Below are 22,681 nucleotides of genomic sequence, written 5' to 3'. Positions count from 1 at the left end.
TTACGGTATTAAGGATTTATGTCACAAAAGTATAGATAGACAGGAGGTGCCACTCGGATAATAACTATGACATATTCAGTGTTTTTTTCGAGGGTCATGAATGGTAATTTACTCCTGCAGAGTTTTCACAACCGTCGTTATCATGACCCAATGTCTAAGTTCTGAATAGTGGTACGTAAGTGGAAGGTGTTAAGCACCCCTGCGCCTTGTTTAATCTCGTTAATTCGAGTGTCAATGCTCTATTAATGTTTCTATAAGTCTTGTTTATTATTTATCAATTAAACTTTATCCTAAAAATGTAATTCTAATCCTACACATGCAAGTAATTCATAAAAGGGTTGTTATTTATAAACAGTTTTAATGCACAAGAAATTCATATATGTGAAGTTAATTATTTAAATGATATTTACTGAATGACAAAATTAATTTATTATTGAGAATTTAATTTATAAACAAATTCAATTTCAAATAACCCTAAGTTTCTATTTAACGTAATTAATATATTTTTTACAAAGTTACTCTAAGGATAATTAAACTAAATTAGTTATGTATATGTGTAATTTATTCTAATATCACATGAGTATCAAATAATCACAACCTAATAAAGATTTCTAATATACAAATTTATTTTACAATTATCAAGTATTAAATTTATTTATTTTATATGTCAAAGTTAGTTTAATTTATAAATAAAATTAATTTTAATTTATTAAATATTTATTTAAATTAATTACATGTAAAAGTCGGTTAAATTTAAAATAAAGTTAATTTTAATTTATTAAATAAAAATTCTATTATTACTACATTTTCATGCCAACAATTATTTTAAGAATTTAAGGCTACTCGTTGATGATTGCAGTGCCATTAGGGCAAGTTACCCTCAAAAAAGAGTTTTCTTTTCTAGTATGAAAATTATATCCTTAGCTTACTTCTGTTTAGTTCTACGTAAATGCCCTCTTTGATATTTATCTTAGTGCTACTTATTAATTTTATTTGTAATAAAAAAAATAAAAAAAACTTAAAAAAATAAAGAAAGTAAATAAAATAATAAAATACTAATAACAACTCACATTGGATTCTAACTCTTGTCTCCTAAAGGGTTAAAATTCCTAATTAGGTACAATTATCTAAAGGTCCAGGTTTTCTAACATATTCCAAAAACTTTATAACACTTATTGAATTAAAAAAAAATAGAAAAATATATCAAATATCAATTATAATTCAAGAACATGTATAAACATTCAATTCTCATATTTAGGGGTGGCCACGGTTCGGTTTCGAATCGGAATCGAATCGAAACTGGTTCGGTTAAAATCAGACCGAAACCGGTCAAAATCGGAACCGGCTTCAAACCGGACCGAAACCATCCTTCTACGGTTTCGTTCAGGTTCATAATTTTTAGAAACCGTGAATCGGCAGTTCCGAACCTTATTGAACCGACGATTCCGAACCGGACCAAACCGACTATTTAAATACAAAAAAATTCAATAAATACTTCACTCCATTCCTATTTCTGTTATTATTTTATATCTTCAATAAAATTTTTAATACCCTCTATTTTGATTTTTTTTTCTTTTTTATTTTTTTAATTATCAATTATCATATAATTTTTTAAAAAAGGGCAAATAATACTCAATTCAATTAAGCTTTTATCCCAAAAATTTATTGGGGTCGGCTATATGAATTCTCTTTCTCCACTCTAAATGATTTTGGGTTAAATCCTCGGAAATGTGTAATGCTTCTAGGTCATGTTGTACTATTTTCCTCCAAGTCAGTTTAGGTCTACCTATTATTTTCATTCTATCCTCAACCCAATATGCTCTACTTGTCTAATTGGAGCTTTCCTATGTCTATGCTTCACATGACCAAACCACCTCAATCTCCATTTTCTCAACTTATAACTGAAAATTTTGATTCCTCTAAATCGTAAAGGGATACATAGGCAAAATTAAGTTCATGCACCTTTTTTTTTTAAATTAATTTTATCTCTAGTTTTTTAATAAGTTCAAGTCTTTACTTATTAAATTTTTCTTAAAAATAAGTTATTTTTATTCTTATTTTTCTTATTTTATTTTGATTGAAAGATTTCTAAGAAAAATTAAAATATTTTTACAAATATAATTTAAATTCTAAATTAATAAAATTTTCCTCTAATTTTTTCCTTTAAATTGCTCTTAAACCGCTCCTAAACTGCTTTCAAACCGTCTTGAATTGTTATTTTTTGAACCGTCCTCTAAACCATTTTAAACAGGGGCTCGAACCGGAACCGGCAGTTCAAGAACCGTTTTTTAAACCGTCCCATGATGGTTTGGTTCGGGTTCATGATTTCATTGAACCTGAACCAGCGGTTCAGGAATCGTAACTGGCGGTTCCTGAACCGTGGCCACCCCTACTCAGATTCTGGCATATTGACTGTAATAAGAAATTCGATTTTTAAAAAATAGTTAGACATGCTTAAAAATCATGAAAAAATTACAGAAGACAACAAAAATATCGTACAAAATCAGGAAATTTATAGAGCAAATAAAACCCTAGTCAAATAGTATATACAAATCATAACTTTTTCCCATGACAGAATTACACTACTGTTTTGTAAAATTCATAACTCATCACACCACAATAGATATGAATGTGAAACCAATCGGAAAAGATTCATAAGATTCTAAAATTAATTTTGGACACCAGATTTGCACAAAAATATTAATAAACAAGGGAGATATAGGCTTCAAAATTCGAGTATGCTGCAAATTGGGTTTTGCAGAAACCATAATTTCAAACAGTCATAACTTATAAAAACAAAAACTTTTTCAGTGGTTCTTAAGCCTAAAATTAATAAAATTTCGTGTACAATATGAATATAATTTTTTTAAAAATTTTTACAGATTCATAAGATAACAGAAAGTAATAGGAACATGGGAGACAGAAAACTGAATATGTACAGAGTTGTATATTCTCTCAAATTAAACATGATTACATGATTCGCATGAACATACAAAATAAATTAAAAGACAAAGAACATAGAATTAAATATTACGTGGCATGGATATTGAAAAGAAAATAATGAAAACCAAACTTCGAGAAATCTTGCAAGGAAATTTTCTTGAAGAAAAGAAAATAAGTAAGAAAGAACTAAGAGAGTTTTTGAATATCTTTAAATTTTCTATATCTCTAAATAGCCCTGAATATTTCTGAATCTTTCCCTTTTTTTCCCCTTTTTTTTCTTCTTCTTTTTCTTTTTTCCTTCTTCCTCTTTTTTTTTTTCCACCTCTCATTTCTCTCTACCACAGTAAGATATTTAGAGGGTTTTGGGAGATCGGTGTGATAGGGTTTGGAGTCATTGAGTGATAAGGTTAAGATAACGTAAACAACTGAAATTGGGAAATTTGGGTGAGACTAGAATTTGGGTGAAATGTTTCAACCAATAGGAAGAGAGAGAAAGGGAACGACACCAATAGGGAGTGCGAAAGAGAGTGGGGCTAGGAGGGAGAGAGTTTGTATGAGAGAGGGAGAGAGAAAAAGATATTTTCTTATTTTAATTTTCAAAAAATAAATTAAATAGGTTCTATTTAAAATTTCTAACTAGACTTTCTTAGACCCATGGGGCCCAGTTAAATTTAATTAGATCTATTTAAGAACTATCCATATTAAATTTAAACAAAATAAAATTTTATTTAAATTTAATTAAATTAATTTTCTAAAATAATAATTATCTTTTTTAAATCATGTTACGAAATTAATAATTCAGCTCTATGCCTCCAATTACATCTTACAGTCATATAATTTTTCATCATCAGGTTCCTCACAGCCTCAATGCATATATTCATAATAAATCACAAAATAAGAGTCTACACTTTTTGTGATGAAGCAAAGATAATGTTCGCTGCGGTGGTGACTTAGCTTTAAGTCTTCTATCAAGCAACATTCATTTGAGTTTTGCAGAGAAAGTAAACTATAGTTTCCTTTCATAGAAGTGAATTGTGTATTTAAATATTGCATATTAAGTTACTGAGCTTTTGGTGGATGAAAATTAGGACTTGAAGGCGCCATGAAAGGCCAGGCCAAATGATGTACGAATCCGTAAGTATACGGGTAGTCTCAAATAATAGAGTGATGAGTCAAGTATCGTTCCCATGAGAATTTGCCATTTGAGTACAAAACTATGAATGAAGTGATTATTTGGGCTAATGATTGGTGAATAAATGGTAAATGTAAATGAACAAAATAAATTGATTAATCTAATTAGAATGGGTAAAAAGCAAGCAAATAAATTCTAAATCTAGATGCAATTAAACTAAATTAATAACGGGTAATTTAAATCAAAGTCTAATTATATTTAAAGTGATTTCAAAGTTGGAGTTTATGCATAAATTAATTGGGATTTGTCTTGAGTATTCCAATTTTTAGGGAAAAATAGAGTTTGAAGGTGATTTATTCTAAATTCCTTTGATATCTTTTTCAAGCAAATCAAAGTGTGTTCTAAAATAACCAAACCTACTTTCGTATGTTATTTGATTACTTTAAAACCCATTAAGTTTTGTAACTAATTATTAATTTCTCTTAAAATCCTAGTTTATTTTTAAATATAGGTAATTTTAAGTTTCAATCATTGATTATCCATCAATGATTTTCACCTTTCGGTCATTCAATTAAAGATTAACACAATACTCAATGGGTACCAATATTAGGCAAGTAAATCAAGCATACAAGAAAGGAATCAAAACTCATATTTATATAAAATATGAAAATAACCAGTCTAATCCATAAATTAATCTAAAACATATTTCCCCAACTCTGAAATCCAAAGAGTTTACTCATTCATGTTGGTATTTACAAGAAAGATTGATGAAAAAGTAAAGAAAAACATGATAAGAGGACTAAAAATAGAAAAACCCAGGTAGAAGAACCCAAAACTCTTATTTCTGGAGCTCCCAAAGATGGTTGCAGCAACTCTTTCCTCAGAAAAATGGCGTCCTCCTCCTCTCTCTATTTATAATTTTTTTCTTTTCTTTGTTTCTTCCCGTTTTCTCTTGTGGCAAAAGCTAAAAAATGATGTTTTTATATGGTCCCAAAGGTTGCCCTAAAAATAGATAAGAGCCAAGGAGTGGATAAAAAATGAGGTGTAAAATTATCCAAGTCAACAGCATTATTCACGTTAGGCGATGCAGCTTAGTGCTTGCTTAACCCTAAGCGACTTCTTGATAAATTTCAACTTACGGTTGCCTTTATGCGCTTAAGGTTAAGCAGACCATCAGCAGGCTTGGAATGAAATGGGTTTTTCTGCTCATGCTTGACTTCCAACTTGACCTGTACTGCACCTTAAGCACTGCTGCTTACCCTAAACAACATCATAAGCAAAGTCTCAAGCAAATTTCGGCTAACTTGATCTTTCAAGGCTTGATTTCTTTAACTTTTCTCCATGCTCAAGGAGCTCCAAATTTTTCAAATCACTTTCTAATGCACTGATTGACCCTCAATTTGTCACAAAACCTATTAAAAATAATAAAATTACAAAAATCAAATATAAAGTAACTAAACTTAACAAATAAGCTAAAATAAAGTTAAAAACATAAAATATACTAAAATATATGGAAAAAATGGATGCAAAACTACCCTAAAATGCCTATATGAAACGAGTGTAACAAATTCCCCCAAACTCAAATATTTGCTTGTCCTCAAGCAAATTAAAAACAATTAATGCAATTTGGGGTACCTTACCTTAAATTTATGAAAATTACTTATCCAAACTTTCAAGCTTACTTTTAGCCACCAACAAATCGTATACTCACTTTCAAGGTTCAAAGAATTTAATCCTTATCAAAGTTATCACCACTTAGCCTTGGGTTAATTATCCATATCATAAAGCCCAAACCAATCAATCACAAAGAGTAATTATGCCTAAATAGATTATAGAGTAATCCATAAACTAAAGTGTCTCAAATAATGATGGAGTAAATGAATGGATTAATGATATCCCAATCCCATAGGCAATTTTCCTATTCTAGTCTCCACTAATGTAGCAAAACACCATCAAAAGATCAAAATGACTTTCAAGGGTTGTAATGGGGCTAAGGGGGTGATAATGTGGTTAACAAGGAAAGGATAAAATAATAAAATATGAGAATAATCAAATTATTAAAAAATCAAGATACATAATTTTTTTTCTTTTTTTTTTAATAATCAAATGGGAGAAAGAACTTTACAACTATTCACCAATGCTAGCATATAATTTTGAAGCTTTTAGAGGGACTACATAAATAGCATTGACTTTGAATTACAATTGTCCCTTTCAATTCACCCCCAAACTCATTTCTTTGTGTACTTGGGTAGTGAATTACTTTACATACTATAATTGAATTTGCTAGTCTTTTTGCTTTAGTCACTTTTCCCAACTAATTAATTTTTTTTCTTTTTCTTTTTATTTTTTTATTTTCTTATTATTTTTTTATTATTATTATTTTTTTAAGTGTATCTATCACTCAAAGAATTATTCTCATGGAGGGTAGGTAAGTGTTTGGGTTTATGGCTAGGCATTAATGTGGGTTCCAAAAAATAAGAGGGATAAATGTAGGCTCAAATTGGTTCCAAAGGGAAATTTTAAAGTGAGGTTGGCTAAGGCTAAAATATGGGTTTAAAATTCAAAGAATGCCTAGATCATTTCTTTTTTTCAAGTGCATGCTATGATTTCGCCTTGAAAGGTTTAAAAGGATTATTCTAGGATTGGTGAGACATTAATTAGCTACTTCTTATCCTAGAGTTTTCTCTAAGCACTCAAACTCAATGCAATTAATTGGATGACCCTTGGCTAAGAAGATATAAACTAAGGCAAGGATCTAATAACTTTGCACCTATCCAAAACTTTCAATCCATCAAACCCTTCTAAAAGTAAGCCCAATTGCTCTTCAAAACAATTCTTAATCCTCTAAGGACAAGGTAAAAAATTATTTTTATGATATACATGATCCTAAAATGAATGCATAAATCAAATTAAAAGTAAGTGTAATCTATATGAAAACTATATGCAAATGTATGTATATGAGTATACACATGTGTGTGGTATATGTATAAGTGTATGGATTATCTATATATGAATGAATGAAATGCAATAAACGAATGAATGAAAATTTTAAAGAAAATTTTAAAAATTTTGTGAAATTTTTGCCTTCGCTCCCAAACTCAAATGAAATATTGTCCTCAATATCTAAAATGAATGCAAAGATGAGCAAAATTGTGTGAACTAATTGATTAATGAAATATATACAATTGGGGATTAAATCAATATAAGCTCAAGAATTCCAAAATTAGCTCAAAATGATATTAACAATGAAGTTTTAGAGAGAAAAATGTGAAAAAGTATCCCAAATGTATGAATTTACACTGCTTAAGATGTTGCTTAACCTGTTGTGTAGGGTAAGCAAAAGCATAAGCATTGGCAATATACCATAAGCATAAATAGTAAAAGGGTAAGCTGTTACCTCAAAATGATGTTAAACATATGCAGCTTAAAGTAAATTGTGCAACTCATCAATATCAACAAAATTAGGACTGAAGAAAAGATAAAGTACAAAAATAATATGTAAGAAGATGAAAAAGTGTAATGAAATAAGATCTAATAGCTAAATAAAGAATTAAACAAAAAAGCATTCATAGAATAACTATATCCATATTAGAAGATAAAATAAAATAAACTAAACTAAAAGAAATGAATGCAAATATAATCATAAAAACTAATTACCAAAGTATTGCAACTATTACTTAAGTTTGACGATTAAAATAAACAGATTACAAAATAAACCTAAAACAGAAACTAAAACTGAATTAAAGAACTAAAACTAGTGCTAAACTACTGCTACTGTTCAAGCTCTGCTGTCAAGGCTTTACTATTGTTCAGCTTGCTGCTGGTGGGTCTACTAGTGGCACAAGGCATTTTACTGGGGTAAGCACAAAATTACTTAAGGTTAAGCATGACTTGCATAGGATAGTTGCTTAGGTTAAGCATGTAGCAATTGCTGAAATTAAAGATTCTGGGTAATGCTTAGGGTCTGCACAAATTTGCTTAGGGTTAAGCAAGATTTGCATAGGGTACAACTTAGGGTAAGCATGCAGCAATTGCTAAACTAACGATTCTGGTGTTACTTAGGGTCAAGCACAAATTTGCTTAGGGTTAAGCAGAATTTGCATAGGGTACAGTTTAGGATAAGCAACATCATCAGCAAATTTCGACAGGTTTTGGGAAAATTTGTAATTTTACTTATCAAAAACAATCCAAATACTTTAGAATGCTATCATGACCCTCAGCAATTACCAAATACACATTAACACCGTAAAATTGAAGAATTTAAACTTATCATCTCTCATAAACTTATCAAGCATAATACAAGCATGTGGTAATTAGCTCAAATTAGGCACAAATTGTGATTACCCTTTGCAAACTTAATGAAATGGTCTTATTCCTAAGCTTATACCCAAAACACATTTTCAGTAGCATTTGAGACAAGTTCCAAGCATTCAAAAATTGCAGAAAATACATAGAAATTGACTTCTCAAGCAACATGAACAGTAGCATGAACAGTAACATAAACAGTAACTTAAATAAAAAATACAAATTCTAATAAACTATAAAAACTATATATACACTAAAAGGTAAAACTTAACAAACACTATTTTTGAACTTTAATAAAGCTCACATCAGTACCAAATATCAAAATTGATCCTCATTCAAGTTGCATTTCACAAAATTTACATAAGACACAAAATCAAACATGTGCTATCAAGTAGATTTTAATATCAGTAATTTAGCACAAATTTAAAAGTGTTACTGTTCACAGGTACTAGATAAATGCATGAATTTGCTTTATACTTGCTCCCTCTCAATTCTTCCTTTCTTTGCTACAAGTCTAAATTTGCCCAATCTTCATGAATTACCTACAAAAGATAAACAAATATCACTTTTGAGTTTAATGAGGGTAAAAACTAAAATGAGATGAAATAGAAAATTAATAAATTATAAAAGGATACGCTTAGGTTGCCTCCCAAGAAGCGCTTATTTAAGGTCTTAAGCTTGACCTTCTTTTTAAAGCTTATGGTGGTTGGAATTGGAAAATATTACCTCCATTCACAACAGGTGCTGAAATGAATTTATACTTCAACTTTTTCCCATTATATGTGAAAATATCTGTTGCTTTGTTCAAAATGCCAACTATATCTTGAAGAATATTCTTACAAACTTTAGATGAATCTCCTCTTTTGAGTGATTTTGATGGAGACTTGAGCTTAACTTTCGAAGCTTCATTGTTAATCAAATGAGATGGTGAAACTGACTTTTTCTTTTGCACTTTATACTGATTGCATTGCATTGGAATAGCTTGATTTTCCTCTAGTTTAGTAACTTCAGTTTTAGCATCATGCTCTATAACATCTACCCTATAACAAAAATTCATCACAGTTGGTTCCTTGGAATGTTGGAATAAATTAAACTCTATTTCCTCCTCCCCCACTGTCAACTTCAATTTCCCATTCTTTACATCTATACTAGCTCCTGCAGTGGCTAAAAATGGTCTTCCAAGTATGATGGGCGTTCTTACATACTCCTCCATCTCTAGTACAATAAAATCCACTGGAATGAAAAACTTCTCAACTTTTAATGGCACATTCTCTAAAATCCCAAATGGATACTTTATAGATATGTTAGCTAACTGCAAAGAAATAGTTGTGGCCTTTAGATCTCCAACCTTTAACTTCTCACATATGGAAAGTGGCTTCAAGCTAACACTAGCCCCCAAGTCACATAATACTCTCTCAATACTTGTTTCTCCAATATGACATGGTATGAAAAAACTTCCAGGATCTTTCAGCTTAGGTGGGAGCTTCTTCTGCAATATAGCACTGTACTCCTTAGTAAGTGCAACAGTTTCATAATCTTCCAACCTTCTTTTATTTGATAAAATCTCCCTCAAAAACTTAGCATAAGAAGGCAATTGAGAAATGACATCGGTGAATGGAATGTTGATATACAACTTCTTCAAAACTTCAAGGAATTTCCCAAACTGCTTATCTAATTGTGCTTTCTGAAACCTCTGAGGAAAGGGCAATGGTGGCTTGTACAGTGCAGGAGGCACATATTTCTCTTTTATTTTCTTTTTATCTTCTTTCTCTTCATTTGCTTCCTTACTAGCTTTAGCTTTAGTTGAAGTAGATTCACTCTCACACTCATCTTTCTTTTCTTTCAACTTTACTTCAATTTCATGTTCTTCCCCCATTACCTTTTCACTTCTTAAAGTAACAGCATTGGACTGCTCCCTTGGATTCTCAGGTTGGCTAGGAAGCTTCCCAAAAGCTTTACTATTTGAAGAGCTAGCCTGTTGAGCTATTTGATTCTCTATCATCTTATTGTGTGTTGCCATTTGATCCACTTTAGATGCTAATTGAGAAATAATTTCTTGTTGACTTTGATGGCTCACTAATAGAGTCTCAATCATGGCTTCCAATCTAGCTATCTTGTCTGGTTGTGCTTGTTGTGGTAGAGGCTGTTGTGGTTGTGGTGGAGCAGGCCCATTTTGAGGTTTGGGAATTCCAGGAGGAGGACCTATATTCTGCTGAAAATTCTGATGTTGTTGATACCCAGAAGGTTGTTGAAAATTCTGGTGTTGTCCTTGTTTACCTCCCCAAGAGAAATTGGGATGGTTTCTCCATGCTGGATCATAAGTTGTAGAAAATGGGTTACCACCTGGTCTTTGATTGTAGTTCCCCACATAATCTACTTGCTCACTTGAAAAATCTTGACTAAATGCAGAAAAATCAATTGCACAGTTGACATTTGCAGCTCCAAAATCTACTAAATTACTTGAACCTCCAACTGAAGAATTTACTTTCATGCTTAGCTTGTCCATCTTCCTTGTCAAAGCATCAAACTTAGTATTAATCATATTCATAGCATCAAGCTCAAACATACCAGCTGATTTCTTGATCTCATTCCTCTCACAACTTCATTGGTAGTTGTTATAAGCAATTTTATCTTGAGCAGAAAAAGCTTCATCTTCGGATTTCTCCATAAGATCACCTCCAGAAGATGCATCAATTGTACTTCTAATAGCTGGTGAAACTCCATTGTAAAAGTGTTGAACAAGCATCCACTTAGGAATCCCATGATATGAACATCTTCTTTGCAAATCCTTGTACCTCTCCCATGCTTCATACAAGCTTTCATCATCTCTAGGTTTGAAAGAAGTTAGCTTATTTCTTAGCTTAGCTGTCTTGCTTGGTAGAAAATATTGAGTAAAAAATGCTTGAGAAAGTTCATCCCATGTTGTGATGGAACCCGGTGGCAAAGAATGTAACCACTCTCTAGCTCGATCCTTTAAAGAGAAGGGGAATAATCTGAGTCGAATTGCATCATCAGAAACTCAATTTATCTTCAACATATCACTGATCTCAAGAAAGTGTGCTAGATGCACATGTGGACTTTCACTTGGACTTCCCCCAAAATGTGATTGTTGTACCATCTGACACAATGCAGGCTTCAATTCAAAATTGTTAGCTTCTACTCTTGGTCTTGTGATACTTGGCATGAAATCCCCAATGTTAGGATAGGCGTGATCCTTCACAAAGTGGTTGTTATTGTTGTTGGCCATTTCTTCTTGTAATTGCTCTTGCTCTTGTGCTCTTTCTTGTTGTTGTTGAGCTTTAAATTCAACTTTTCTCCTCTTAGATTCTGTTTTTAAAGCTCTTGCTCTCTTTTCTATTTCTGGATCAAAGAATAAATTGATTTCTTCACTTTTTGTACTTCTCATAAAATAAAGTATCTGAAAAACAAAATAAACAAATTCTCAAAATAAAATGATAAAAGCAATTAAAAATAAAATAAAATGCCCAAATTAACCAAACAAACAATCGTTCAATATCAAACAAAATTCAAATCCCCGACAACGGCGCCAAAAACTTAATGCATGAATCCGCAAGTATACAGGTCGTCTCAAGTAATAGAGTGATGAGTCAAGTATCATTCCCACGAGGATTTGCCGTTTGAGTACCAAACTATGAATGAAGCGATTATTTGGGCTAATGATTGGTGAATAAATGGTAAATGTAAATGAACAAATTAAATTGATTAATCTAATTGGAATGGGTGAAGAGCAAGCAAATAAATTCTAAATCTAGATGCAATTGAACTAAATTAATAACGGGTAATTTAAATCAAAGTCTAATTATGTTTAAAGTGATTCTAGAGTTGGGGGTTTATGCATAAATTAATTGGGATTTATCTTGGGTATTCCAATTTTTAGGGAAAATTAGAGTTTGAAGGTGATTGATTCTAAATTCCTTTGATATCTTTTTCAAGCAAACCAAAGTGTGTTCTAAAATAAGCAAACCTACTTTCGTATGTTATTTGATTACTTTAAAACCCATTAAGTTTTGTAACCAATCATTAATTCCTCTTAAAATCCTAGTTTATTTCTAAATCTAGGTAATTTTAAGTTCCAATCCTTGATTATTTATCAATGACTTTCACCTTTCGGTCCTTCAATCAAAGATTAACACAATACCCAATGGTACCAACATTAGGCAAGTAAATAAAGCACATAAGGAAGGAATCAAAACTCATATTTATATAAAATATGAAAATAATCAGTCCAAATCTACAAATTAATCTAAAACATATTTTCCCAACTCTGAAATCCAAAGAGTTTACTCACTCATGTTGGTATTTACAAGAAAGATTGATGGAAAAGTAAAGAAAAACATGTTAAGATGACTAAAAATATAAAAACTCAGGTAGAAGAACCCAAAACTCTGATTTCTGGAGCTCCCAAAGATGATTGCAGCAGTTCCTTCCTCAGAAAAATAGCGTCCTCCCCCTCTCTCTGTTTATAATTTGTTTCTTTTCTTTGTTTCTTCTCATTTTCTCTTGTGGCGAAAGCTAGAAAATGATGCTTTTATATGGTGTAAAAGGTTGCCCTAAAAATAGATAAGACCCAAGGAGTGGATAGGAAATGAGGTGTAAAATTATCCAAGTCAACAGCATTATTCACGTTCTTGGCAGTCTGCTTAGGGTACTGCTTAACCATAAGCAGCTTCTTCAGCAAATTTCAACCTCTGGTTGCACTGTCTGCTTAAGGTTAAGTAGACCATCAGCAAATCTCGGTAGGCTTGAAATAAAATGAGTTTTTTTGCTCATGCTTGTCTTCCAGCTTGACCTGTACTGCACTTTAAGCACTGTTGTTTACCCTAAATAACATCATAAGCAAAGTCTCAAGCAAATTTCGGCTAACTTGATCTTTCAAGACTTGATTTCTTTAACTTTCTTCTATGCTAAAGGAGCTCCAAATTTCTTCAAATCACTTTCTAATGCACTCATTGATCCTCAATTTGCCACAAAAACCTATTAAAAACAACAAAATTATAAAAATCAAATATAAAGTAACTAAAGTTAACAAATAAGCTAAAAACATAAAATATACTAAAATATAAGAGCAAAATAAATGCAAAACTACCCTAAAATACCTATATGAAATGAGTGCAACACCAAACCACATGGAAAGCCTCGTTCCTTGTCATGGCTACTTCACCACTAAGCGCTTGGTGTGAGGTTGGATCATTAAGATTAGGTTTTGATACCATCTATTTATCTATCTATCTATTTTTTTTAATCGGATTTTGAGACAATCTATCACAAGATGATTACTCTCTCCAAATGACGTACCTAGTAGGGTGTGTAGTATTGCGGCTGAAGACCTCTTTTATATCCGACGCAGAATTTGAGCACCGTGCGTGCTCCCTATTAGAGCCATTGGAGCGCTTGGCTTGACATCAAGAACCTACTTCCTTCACAGATTGGGCAGGAGATGAGGACCTTTTGTTAACCTTCTAATTTGGCAATAATATGCTCTTTACGATTTTCTAAATCTGACTCTCACAACATCTTTAGATGCTCTTTTCTGTGTTGGAAAAGTGTGTGATTGCTAGGTCTTCCTATTTTCTTCTCTCTCTCATATTATTTTTTTCTTATTGTTGTTTTTAATTTCTTTTTCCCTTTCTACCTCAGCTTCATTTATTCTATTTCTTCTGTTTCCACCCCAACTTCACAAGTAGTTGATATACGGTATAAACACACACACACCACCTACCCCCCAACCCCCTCTTAGTAATTGTATTTGAGGTTTTAATTTAATTCGCTCACCAAATTTGACCATTTCTTTTCAATTTTTTAGAATTTTTTTTTAAATGTTCCTGACAATATATTACATGAATATCACATCATTTGTAGTTTTTATCTGTTGCTTCGTGGAACCTGTCCAGAAAGGTCTTTTTATCTTTTAAAAAAAATGCAAGTTATCAAATCCATTAGCTCAGGCAACTAAAATAAATTATGGCGGGTGAACTTATAAGTCTTATTGTGGTGGTTGTGAGAGGGGAAGACCCAGTCGTGGTCCAACTAGGTGGTTTAGGAGATTGAGTCTGAACTAGAGAGTCCTCCGATTCTAATTTTAATTTTGACTAAACTTAGGGATTGATTTTTTTTTTCAAAAGAAATATTTAGTTTTAATCTAAAATTAAACTGTAATAAACTGAGCAGTTTTGAGTTGATCCTCGATTTTATTAAAGATCGATTTAAATCAAACTAATTTGATCTGATTTTGAATAATCACTTATGAGGTCTAGTCAATCCCAGAAAAGCATATGGAATAATTGTACGATAAATCAGGGAAATTTCCAAGGGCAAAAAGATTGTAGCTCATTGCCATATAAATTGCCTGAGGAAAATGTCAGAATTGTAAGATTGAATACGAAAAGATTGCAATGATTCTGGTTTGTGATTGTGTGAACCAGGTAAAAGTAGGTGAAACCAAGAAGCACTTAATAACTTGACTTTGCAGTCACCACCGATCTAAACTTATTTAAGCGGTGCAGATGCGAAAGCCAAAGCAGCGAGCAAGACAGAATAGAGAAAAGCAAAGAAGACTACCAGGTAGTGCCTCCTCCTGCAATGAATCCCAAAGCTGTACAGCACATCTCAGAATGCTTAATCAAGCCTCAACGCATCTTACAAGAAACAAGGCATCCTTGGTATTTGACACCATGGGATCTTCTTATGCTTTCTGTTCATTATATCCAAAAGGGCCTTCTTTTTGCCAAACCAACACCATATCAAGAATTCAACATCATGGATCTGTTGGAAAAGCTCAAGCATTCCATCGCGCTCACTCTTGTCCATTTCTATCCCCTCTCTGGCCGCCTTGCAACCTCAAAGACTGAAGACCCCGCTTCCTATGTGGTCTACGTCGATTGCAGTAATAGCCCAGGAGCCAGATTTGTCTATGCAACTCTGGACATGACAGTTTCCGACATTCTTTCACCCACTTATGTACCACTGGTGGTTCAGTCTTTTTTCGACCACGATAAGGCTCTTAACCATGATGGGCATGTCCGGTCTTTGGTTACAATTCAAGTCACAGAACTCGTCGATGGCGTCTTTATTGGGTGTTCTATGAACCATGCTATGGGTGATGGAGCTTCTTTCTGGCATTTCTTGAACACCTTGTCTGAAATTTTTCAAGCACAGGGAGGTGATGTTCAGATCTCACGCCCACCTGTTCTCGAGCGCTGGTTTCCTGATGGTTGTGGTCCGATAATCAGTCTTCCATTTACCCACCATGACCAGTTCTTATGCCCATTTGAGGCACCCTTGCTCAGAGAGAGGATCTTCCACTTCTCATCAGAATCCATAAAAAAACTCAAAGCAAAAGCAAATGCAGAATACAACACCAACAAGATTTCCTCCTTCCAGTCCCTGTCTGCATTCATGTGGAGGTGCATAATCCGAATCCGTCATCTACCACATGATCAAATAACAAGCTGCAGGCTGGCTTGCAATAATAGATCGAGATTGAACCCACCTCTGTCTCCAAACTACTTTGGGAACTGTATTAACGCTCTTAGAGCTTCAACCACAGCAGGTGAACTGCTAGAGCACAATCTTGGTTGGGCAGCATGGATAGTCCACGAGGCTGTTGTTAATCAAGGGGATCAGGAGATCAGGGAGCGTCTTGACTCGTGGATTAAATCGCCCTCTCTTTATCATATAGGTCAGATGTTTGATCCCTATAGTGTGATGATGGGGAGTTCACCGAGGTTCAACAAGTATGGATGTGAATTTGGAATGGGGAAAGCTTTGACACTTCGAAGTGGGTATGCACACAAATTCAGTGGGAAAGTGTCAGCCTACCCGGGACGTGAAGGTGGGGGAAGTGTGGATTTGGAGGTTTGCCTTCCCCCAGATTCAATGATTGCTCTAGAGTCTGATGAAGAATTCATGGATGCCATGGCTTAGCAACACAGCTGGTTGCTGGGGGTCACTCGTCACAAAACAATGTTTCTTCCTCTCTTCGTGTATTCTTATCCACTCCTCATCTATCCAAAACAACTAGATTCTGTTCCTCGGATTTGCTGCAGAAAATTTATAAACTTACTTTGGTTTTACTCTTGTTACTTCTTTGTATTCAATTTTTGCTTTTCAAAAAAAAAAAAAGGAAAATTCAAACATAACCTTTTATAAAATATTACACGTAAATTATTATTATTATTATTATTATTATTATTATTATTACGTAATAGGTTGGCTCTTCAAGCATCCTCACTGGGTCCTGTTGATCTCATGAGCTTAAAGGAGCATAAATTTTGATGATAATAAAACTTAACTAGAATCAAACTAACCTTGTTTTAAGTGTTGTGCTTCTTTAAGGATAAAGAAAAAGATTTATGAAATTGATGATGAACTTCTGTTTTAAACAAAGGTTGACATCCTAAGAATAACACAAGATGAATCAAAGAAAAAAAAGAAAAAAAAGGTTACCTTCCAAGCTGCATTGAAGATCAAATTTGAAGATACATGTAGTATAAAAGTAAGTTTGAACTTTTAGGATTGCTTGTGAAAAGAATTGAGGAATAGAAGCTAATGGTACTTATTTTTAATCTCTCAAATTCTTATCCTAAGTTTTCAAAACTTGTTTTTGAATTATCAATGGCCTAAAAGTATTTTATTATAATTTGGTGTAAAGTTTTAAAGTTTTCAAAGTTATGTAGAAAAGTTTTTCCTGGAATGCTAACTAGTTTGCTATCGTTTCTGGTATGCTAACTAGTTTGCTACTTTTTCTGGTATGCTAATTGTCTCAACTCTGCACAACATGACAAAAAATGACAAAATAATGGCTATTTTCTTGAAATTTAAAATTGTAATTTTCAAATGAGTTCTCAAACGATCAGAAACGTTCCAAAGCTATAAATACACCTATCTTTGGCTATTTTGCACTTAATGAAAATCTCTCTACTGTTCCTAACCTTTTAATATCATTAAAAGCTTTCATTTAAAGTGCTTAAATTATTTTTATTGCTCATCATTGGCTTACCTACTCATCTCTTCTTTATAGATTATGTTGTATTGAGTGAGATTGAGTTTTAGACACCTTCTTAGCATTTATAAGAGGTCATACAAGCACCTATTGAAGCTTGGTTGTAAAAAGTGTTTGGGATAACACTTGGTAGAAGTGTGAAGCTACTTGTAAAAGCTTTGGTGTGAAGATTTGTGAAGGGCTTTTGTCTCTTGCCTTTAAAAGAGAAGATTAGTGGAGTGAAGACTCAAAGTGGGATCTTTGAGAGAGTGGATGTAGGCTAGTTTTGGCCGAACCATTATAAAAATTCAGTGTTCAAGTTTTTCAACCCTTACTCTTTAAATTTATGTACTTTATTTTCTAGTTGAAGTGTTTTTTTGCTGAGTTGAAAATTGATACTATTTACTGTTAACTCTGCTACAAAATGAGATAATTTGTTTACTGTTGAATCTGTTGAAAGCTGATATAATTTGCTTACTGCTATATCTCATCAATCGATATATTCTATTCTTTGCTCTGTTTCTTTGTCTTTGTGATTTTATTGATTCATGAAATTTTCTTGTTGCCAATATATTACATTAAATCGATTACATTGAATTCTTATGAGCCAACTCTGCATAAATTAATCATTTGAGTAGTATCACACACATTTCACAATAGAAAAATTAGGTTGAACTAAGCTGCAATTTTTTAAAGGTTTTGAGCAATAACAAAAAAATTGTTTTAAGTCCAATTCATCCACCTCTTGGATATATTTTGGGACATCAATTTGGTATCAAAGCTTGTCTCTCTTGCTTGAGGATTAAATACCTTAGAGTGATCCATACACATGGCTGGTTCATCCAGTAACTCTGCTGGTATACCTGCTCTCTTAGCAGAAGGTTATTCAATCACTAGAACACCACTTTTTAATGGCACAAATTACTCCTTTTGGAAAACTAGAATGAGAAACTTTATATAATCTGTTGATATTGATGCTTGGAGAATAATTTACGATGGTCCTTATATTCCTTATAAAACTAGTGAAGGAACTGTGCAAATTCCTAAAGCTGAAGTTGAATTTGATGACAATGATTGGAAGAAAATTTCTACAAATGCCAAAGCTATTAACATTCTTCATTGTGCTCTTGATGTTAATGAGTATAATCATATTTTAGGTTGTCAAACTACAAAAGAAATATGGGATAAACTAGAAGTCACATATGAAGGAACCGATGTGGTGAAAGAATCAAAGGCAAACCTCCTCATCCATGATTATGAGTTATTTGAGATGAAACATGGTGAAACTATTGCTGAAATGAGTACCAGATTCACAGATCTTGTCAATCTTCTTAAGGCTCTTGGAAAGAAATTTGAGGAACAAGAACTTGTAAAGAAAATTTTGAGAACTCTTCCAAAATCATGGGAAGCAAAGACCACTGTTATTCAAGACACCGAGGATTTTAAAAAATACACCTATGATAAGCTTATTGGTTCTCTCATTGCACATGAGATGATCTAGAAGAAAGATGAAAATGAAGATGATCATAAGAAAAAGAAAGGTATAGCATTCATATCCGAAAAGGTTGATGAGAAAAAGAAAAGTATTGCTTTCAAAGTTAGTTCAAGTGATGACTCAAGTACTTCAAGTGATGATGATGAAGATATGGCTATGATAGTCAAGAGGTTCAAAAGGGATTTAGAAAAGGTGAAAGCAAATACAAGAAGTTCACAAAAAAATATGCTCCAAAAACTCTAAATCACTCAAGTGAAATTATTTGTTATGAGTGTAACAAACCAGGCCACATCAAGCCGAAGTGTCTTACATTGAAGAAGAAAAACAAGTTTAAAAAGGATAAAAGTAAAAAGGCAATGGCAACAACATGGAGTGATAGTGACTCTTCATCAAATAATGACACAAGTGACAAAGATGTTGCAGACACTTGTATGATGGCAATTGAAGAAAAAAAGTGAAAGCTCACACATTGAAGATAGTGATAATGAGGTAAATCTTGAACCTTCGAATGTTGATGAGTTAGAACTTGCATTTGTTAAGACACATGACAAATATAGATCTTTTAAAAAGAAATGCAAAATTTTGATACCTGAAAATTGTGCTTTAAGATCAGAAAATATTTCCTTGAGTATGGTTTTTAAGGAAAATGAATTTTACAAATCTCAAATGAAACTGTTTAAAGAAGTTAATGATGAGCTTCAAAGATCAAAAGAAGTTTGTGAACAACTTCTTGAGAAAAAAAGAATTCTTGAAGCAAAAATTGAATCTTTGACAAGAGATTTAACTAAATTTACAAAAGGAAAAGAAACACTTGATGTATTTCTTTAGAATCAAAGATCCACAAATGAAAAGTTTGGAATTGGTTATGATGGATTTATGAAATATTGAAAAATACAAACATTATTTTGTAAAAGCTTCATCTTCCTCTCAACCAAATATTATATACTTTTATTGCAATCATAAAGGTCATATGATTAATGCTTGTCCTATTAGGAAAGGAACCTTTAAGGCAAAGAAAGTGTGGGTGCCTAAAGGAACCCTACATAATATTACTAACATACAAGGACCCAAAGTTGCTTGGGTACCTAAGGACAATTAACTGATTTCAGGTTTGCCTGAGGAGTATGCTGGAAATAGAACACTGGTACATAGATAGTGGCTGCTTTAGGTACATGACAGGAAATAAAGGCAAATTCTCCTCTCTTACTTTGAAAGAAGAAGGTTATGTCAAATTTGGTGATAAAAGTAAAGCTAAAATCATTGGATGTGGAACTATTTGTAAAAATTCTTGCATTGAGAATGTTGCATTAGTACAAGATTTGAAATATAATCTTTTAAGTGTTAGTCAACTTTGTGATAATAGTTTTAAAGTTATTTTTACTCCTACACACTGTGAGATTCATGGAAATAATGTTATGTTTGCTGATGCTAGAATAGATAATATTTACCTACATGATTTAATAAGTCTTGAAGAAAATTGTGAAACATGCTTTATGACTCTTGATGATAGTGCATGGTTGTGGCATAGAAAATTAGGACATGCTAGCATGAGCACACTTGCTAAACTTTCTAGAAGAAATCTTGTTATAGGCCTTCCAAAGTTAAGTTTTCAAAAAGAATTTCAATGCAAAGCATGTACACTTGGTAAGCATACAAAATCATCTTTTAAATCAAAAAATGTTGTAACTATATCTAGACCATTGGAGTTATTGCATCTTGATCTTTTTGGTACAATCACACCTAGAAGTCTAGGAGGAAAGGCATACACATTTGTAATTGTTGGTGATTTTTCAAGATTCACATGGACTTTCTTTCTTGCTCATAAAAATGAAACCTTTGATGCATTTGAAGCTTTTTGCAAAAGAATTCAAAATGAAAAAGGCTATTACATTATATTTTTGAGAAGTGATCATGGAAAGGAATTTAAAAATAGTTTGTTTAAAAATTTCTGTTTTCAAAATGGTATTTATCATACTTTTTCAACTCCTAGAACTTCACAACAAAATGGAGTTGTTGAAAGAAAAAATAGATCTTTGTAAGAAATGGCAAGAACAATGCTGAATGAAAATAGTTTACCAAAATATTTCTGGGCAAAAGCTATAAATACAGCATGCTACATTTTGAACAGAGTTTCCATTAGAGCTATTCTAAAGAAAACTTCTTATGAGCTTTAGAAAGGAAGAAAAACCTAATATTGCATATTTTCATGTCTTTGGCTGCAAATGTTACATTTTGAATAACAAAGATAGCAATCTCAAGAAATTTGATGCTAAATCTTGTGAATGAATATTTCTTGGTTATTCAACAAATAGCAAAGCACATAGGATTTTCAATAAAAAAACCTTGACCATAGAGGAATCAATGCATGTACTTTTCGATGATGCTAACACTTCCTTGCAAAGGAAAGATTCTTATGGTGGTGAAATGAGCAGATTATAAATTCCAATAACTCAAATAAAGATGAGTTTGATCCAAAACAACTAGTAGATGATGATCAAAATGACAAAGAAGAAGAACTTCCTTGTTCCACAAATGTTGAAATTCAAGAAGACTCCCAACCAAATGTGGAAGAGTTACAAATTGAGGAACCTCAACATCAAGATATTCCACAAGAATGGAGGTACCATAAAAATCATTTCAAAGATGACATTCTTGATAGTCCATTACAAAGAATGATGACAAGAGCTCAACTTAGAAGATATTTTGGTAATGTTGCTTTTGTCTCTCAATTTGAACCCAAAACATATTATGATGCTCCAAATGATTAGAATTGGCTTCTTGCTATGCAAGAGGAACTAAATCAATTTGAACGAAATAAAGTGTGGTCACTAGTTCCTAAACCTAAAAAGCATTCTATTATTGGAACTAAATGGGTATTTAGAAATAAGATGGATGAAAAAGGGCATGTAATTAGAAACAAAGGTAGACTAGTAGCTCAAGGATACAACCAAGAGGAAGGTATCGACTTTGATGAAACCTTTACTCCGGTTGCTAGAATTGAAGCTATTAGAATGTTATGTGCATTTGCATGTTTTAAGAATTTCATGCTTTATCAAATGGATGTTAAAAGTGCATTCTTAAATGGATATATTGATGAAGAAGTTTATGTGGCTCAACCTCCTAGTTTTGAAGACCCTCATTTTTCAAATCATGTTTACAAACTTACTAAAACTCTCTATGATTTAAAGCAAGCTCCTAGAGCATGGTATGAGAGACTTAGTAAATTTTTGCTTCAAAATGATTTTAAAAGAGGAAAAGTAGATACTACTCTTTTCATTAAGAAACTAGGAAAAGACATGCTCATTGTGCAAATTTATGTAGATGATATTATTTTTGCTGCTACTAACCATTCTCTTTGTACGAAATTCTCCAACATGATGAAAAGTGAATTTGAAATGAGTATGATGGGTGAACTTACTTTCTTCCATAGATTGCAAATCAAACAAATGAAAGATGAAATTTTTATAAATCAATTCAAGTAAATAAGTGATATGCTAAAGAAATTCAAAATGGAAGACATGAAAAGTATTGAAGCTCCCATGAGCTCAACATTCAAATTAGAGAAAGATGAAAAAGGTGAGGAGATAGATAATAAACTCTATAGAGGTATGATTGGTTTTTTACTCTACTTGACAGCATCTAGACCATATATTCATTTTAGTGTATGTTTATGTGCAAGATTTCAATCATGTCCAAAGGAATCTCATCTTGTAGCTGTTAAAAGAATTTTTAAGTACCTCATTGGCACACATAACATTGGCTTGTGGTATCCAAAATGTGAATCATTTGATATTATTGGTTATAG

At 32.4% G+C, this 22,681-nt stretch overlaps 2 protein-coding genes and 1 non-coding gene across 3 annotated transcripts; 2 read left to right on the top strand and 1 right to left on the bottom strand.

Annotated features, from left to right (window-relative positions):
* Positions 1 to 9,077: 9,077 nt before the first annotated feature.
* Positions 9,078 to 15,097, bottom strand: LOC110669720 (uncharacterized). The gene is made up of 2 exons (XM_058131612.1): positions 14,960 to 15,097; positions 9,078 to 13,375 (listed from the first exon to the last, which is right to left on the bottom strand). The coding sequence occupies exon 2, from the start codon at positions 10,944 to 10,946 to the stop codon at positions 9,078 to 9,080; it is 1,869 nt and encodes a 622-aa protein (XP_057987595.1). The 5' UTR covers positions 10,947 to 13,375; positions 14,960 to 15,097.
* Positions 11,137 to 11,243, top strand: LOC131171680 (small nucleolar RNA R71). The gene has a single exon (XR_009142338.1). It is a non-coding gene; the product is annotated as a small nucleolar RNA R71 (small nucleolar RNA).
* On the top strand, positions 14,024 to 16,473 carry LOC110671171 (uncharacterized acetyltransferase At3g50280). Its single transcript, XM_021833557.2, has one exon. The coding sequence runs from the start codon at positions 14,981 to 14,983 to the stop codon at positions 16,322 to 16,324; it is 1,344 nt and encodes a 447-aa protein (XP_021689249.1). The 5' UTR covers positions 14,024 to 14,980; the 3' UTR covers positions 16,325 to 16,473.
* The last annotated feature ends 6,208 nt before the right edge of the window (positions 16,474 to 22,681 follow it).

The sequence above is a fragment of the Hevea brasiliensis genome, chromosome 12 (assembly GCF_030052815.1).
Source record: "Hevea brasiliensis isolate MT/VB/25A 57/8 chromosome 12, ASM3005281v1, whole genome shotgun sequence".
Classification (NCBI taxonomy): domain Eukaryota; kingdom Viridiplantae; phylum Streptophyta; class Magnoliopsida; order Malpighiales; family Euphorbiaceae; genus Hevea; species Hevea brasiliensis.
Note: the sequence above shows the minus strand (reverse complement) of the source record. Positions and strands in the feature narration are given on the sequence as shown.

Coding starts and splice junctions, on each gene's coding strand:
- LOC110669720 (XM_058131612.1), bottom strand. CDS start 10,946: ATGTTTGAGCTTGATGCTATGAATATGATTAATACTAAGTTTGATGCT.
- LOC110671171 (XM_021833557.2), top strand. CDS start 14,981: ATGAATCCCAAAGCTGTACAGCACATCTCAGAATGCTTAATCAAGCCT.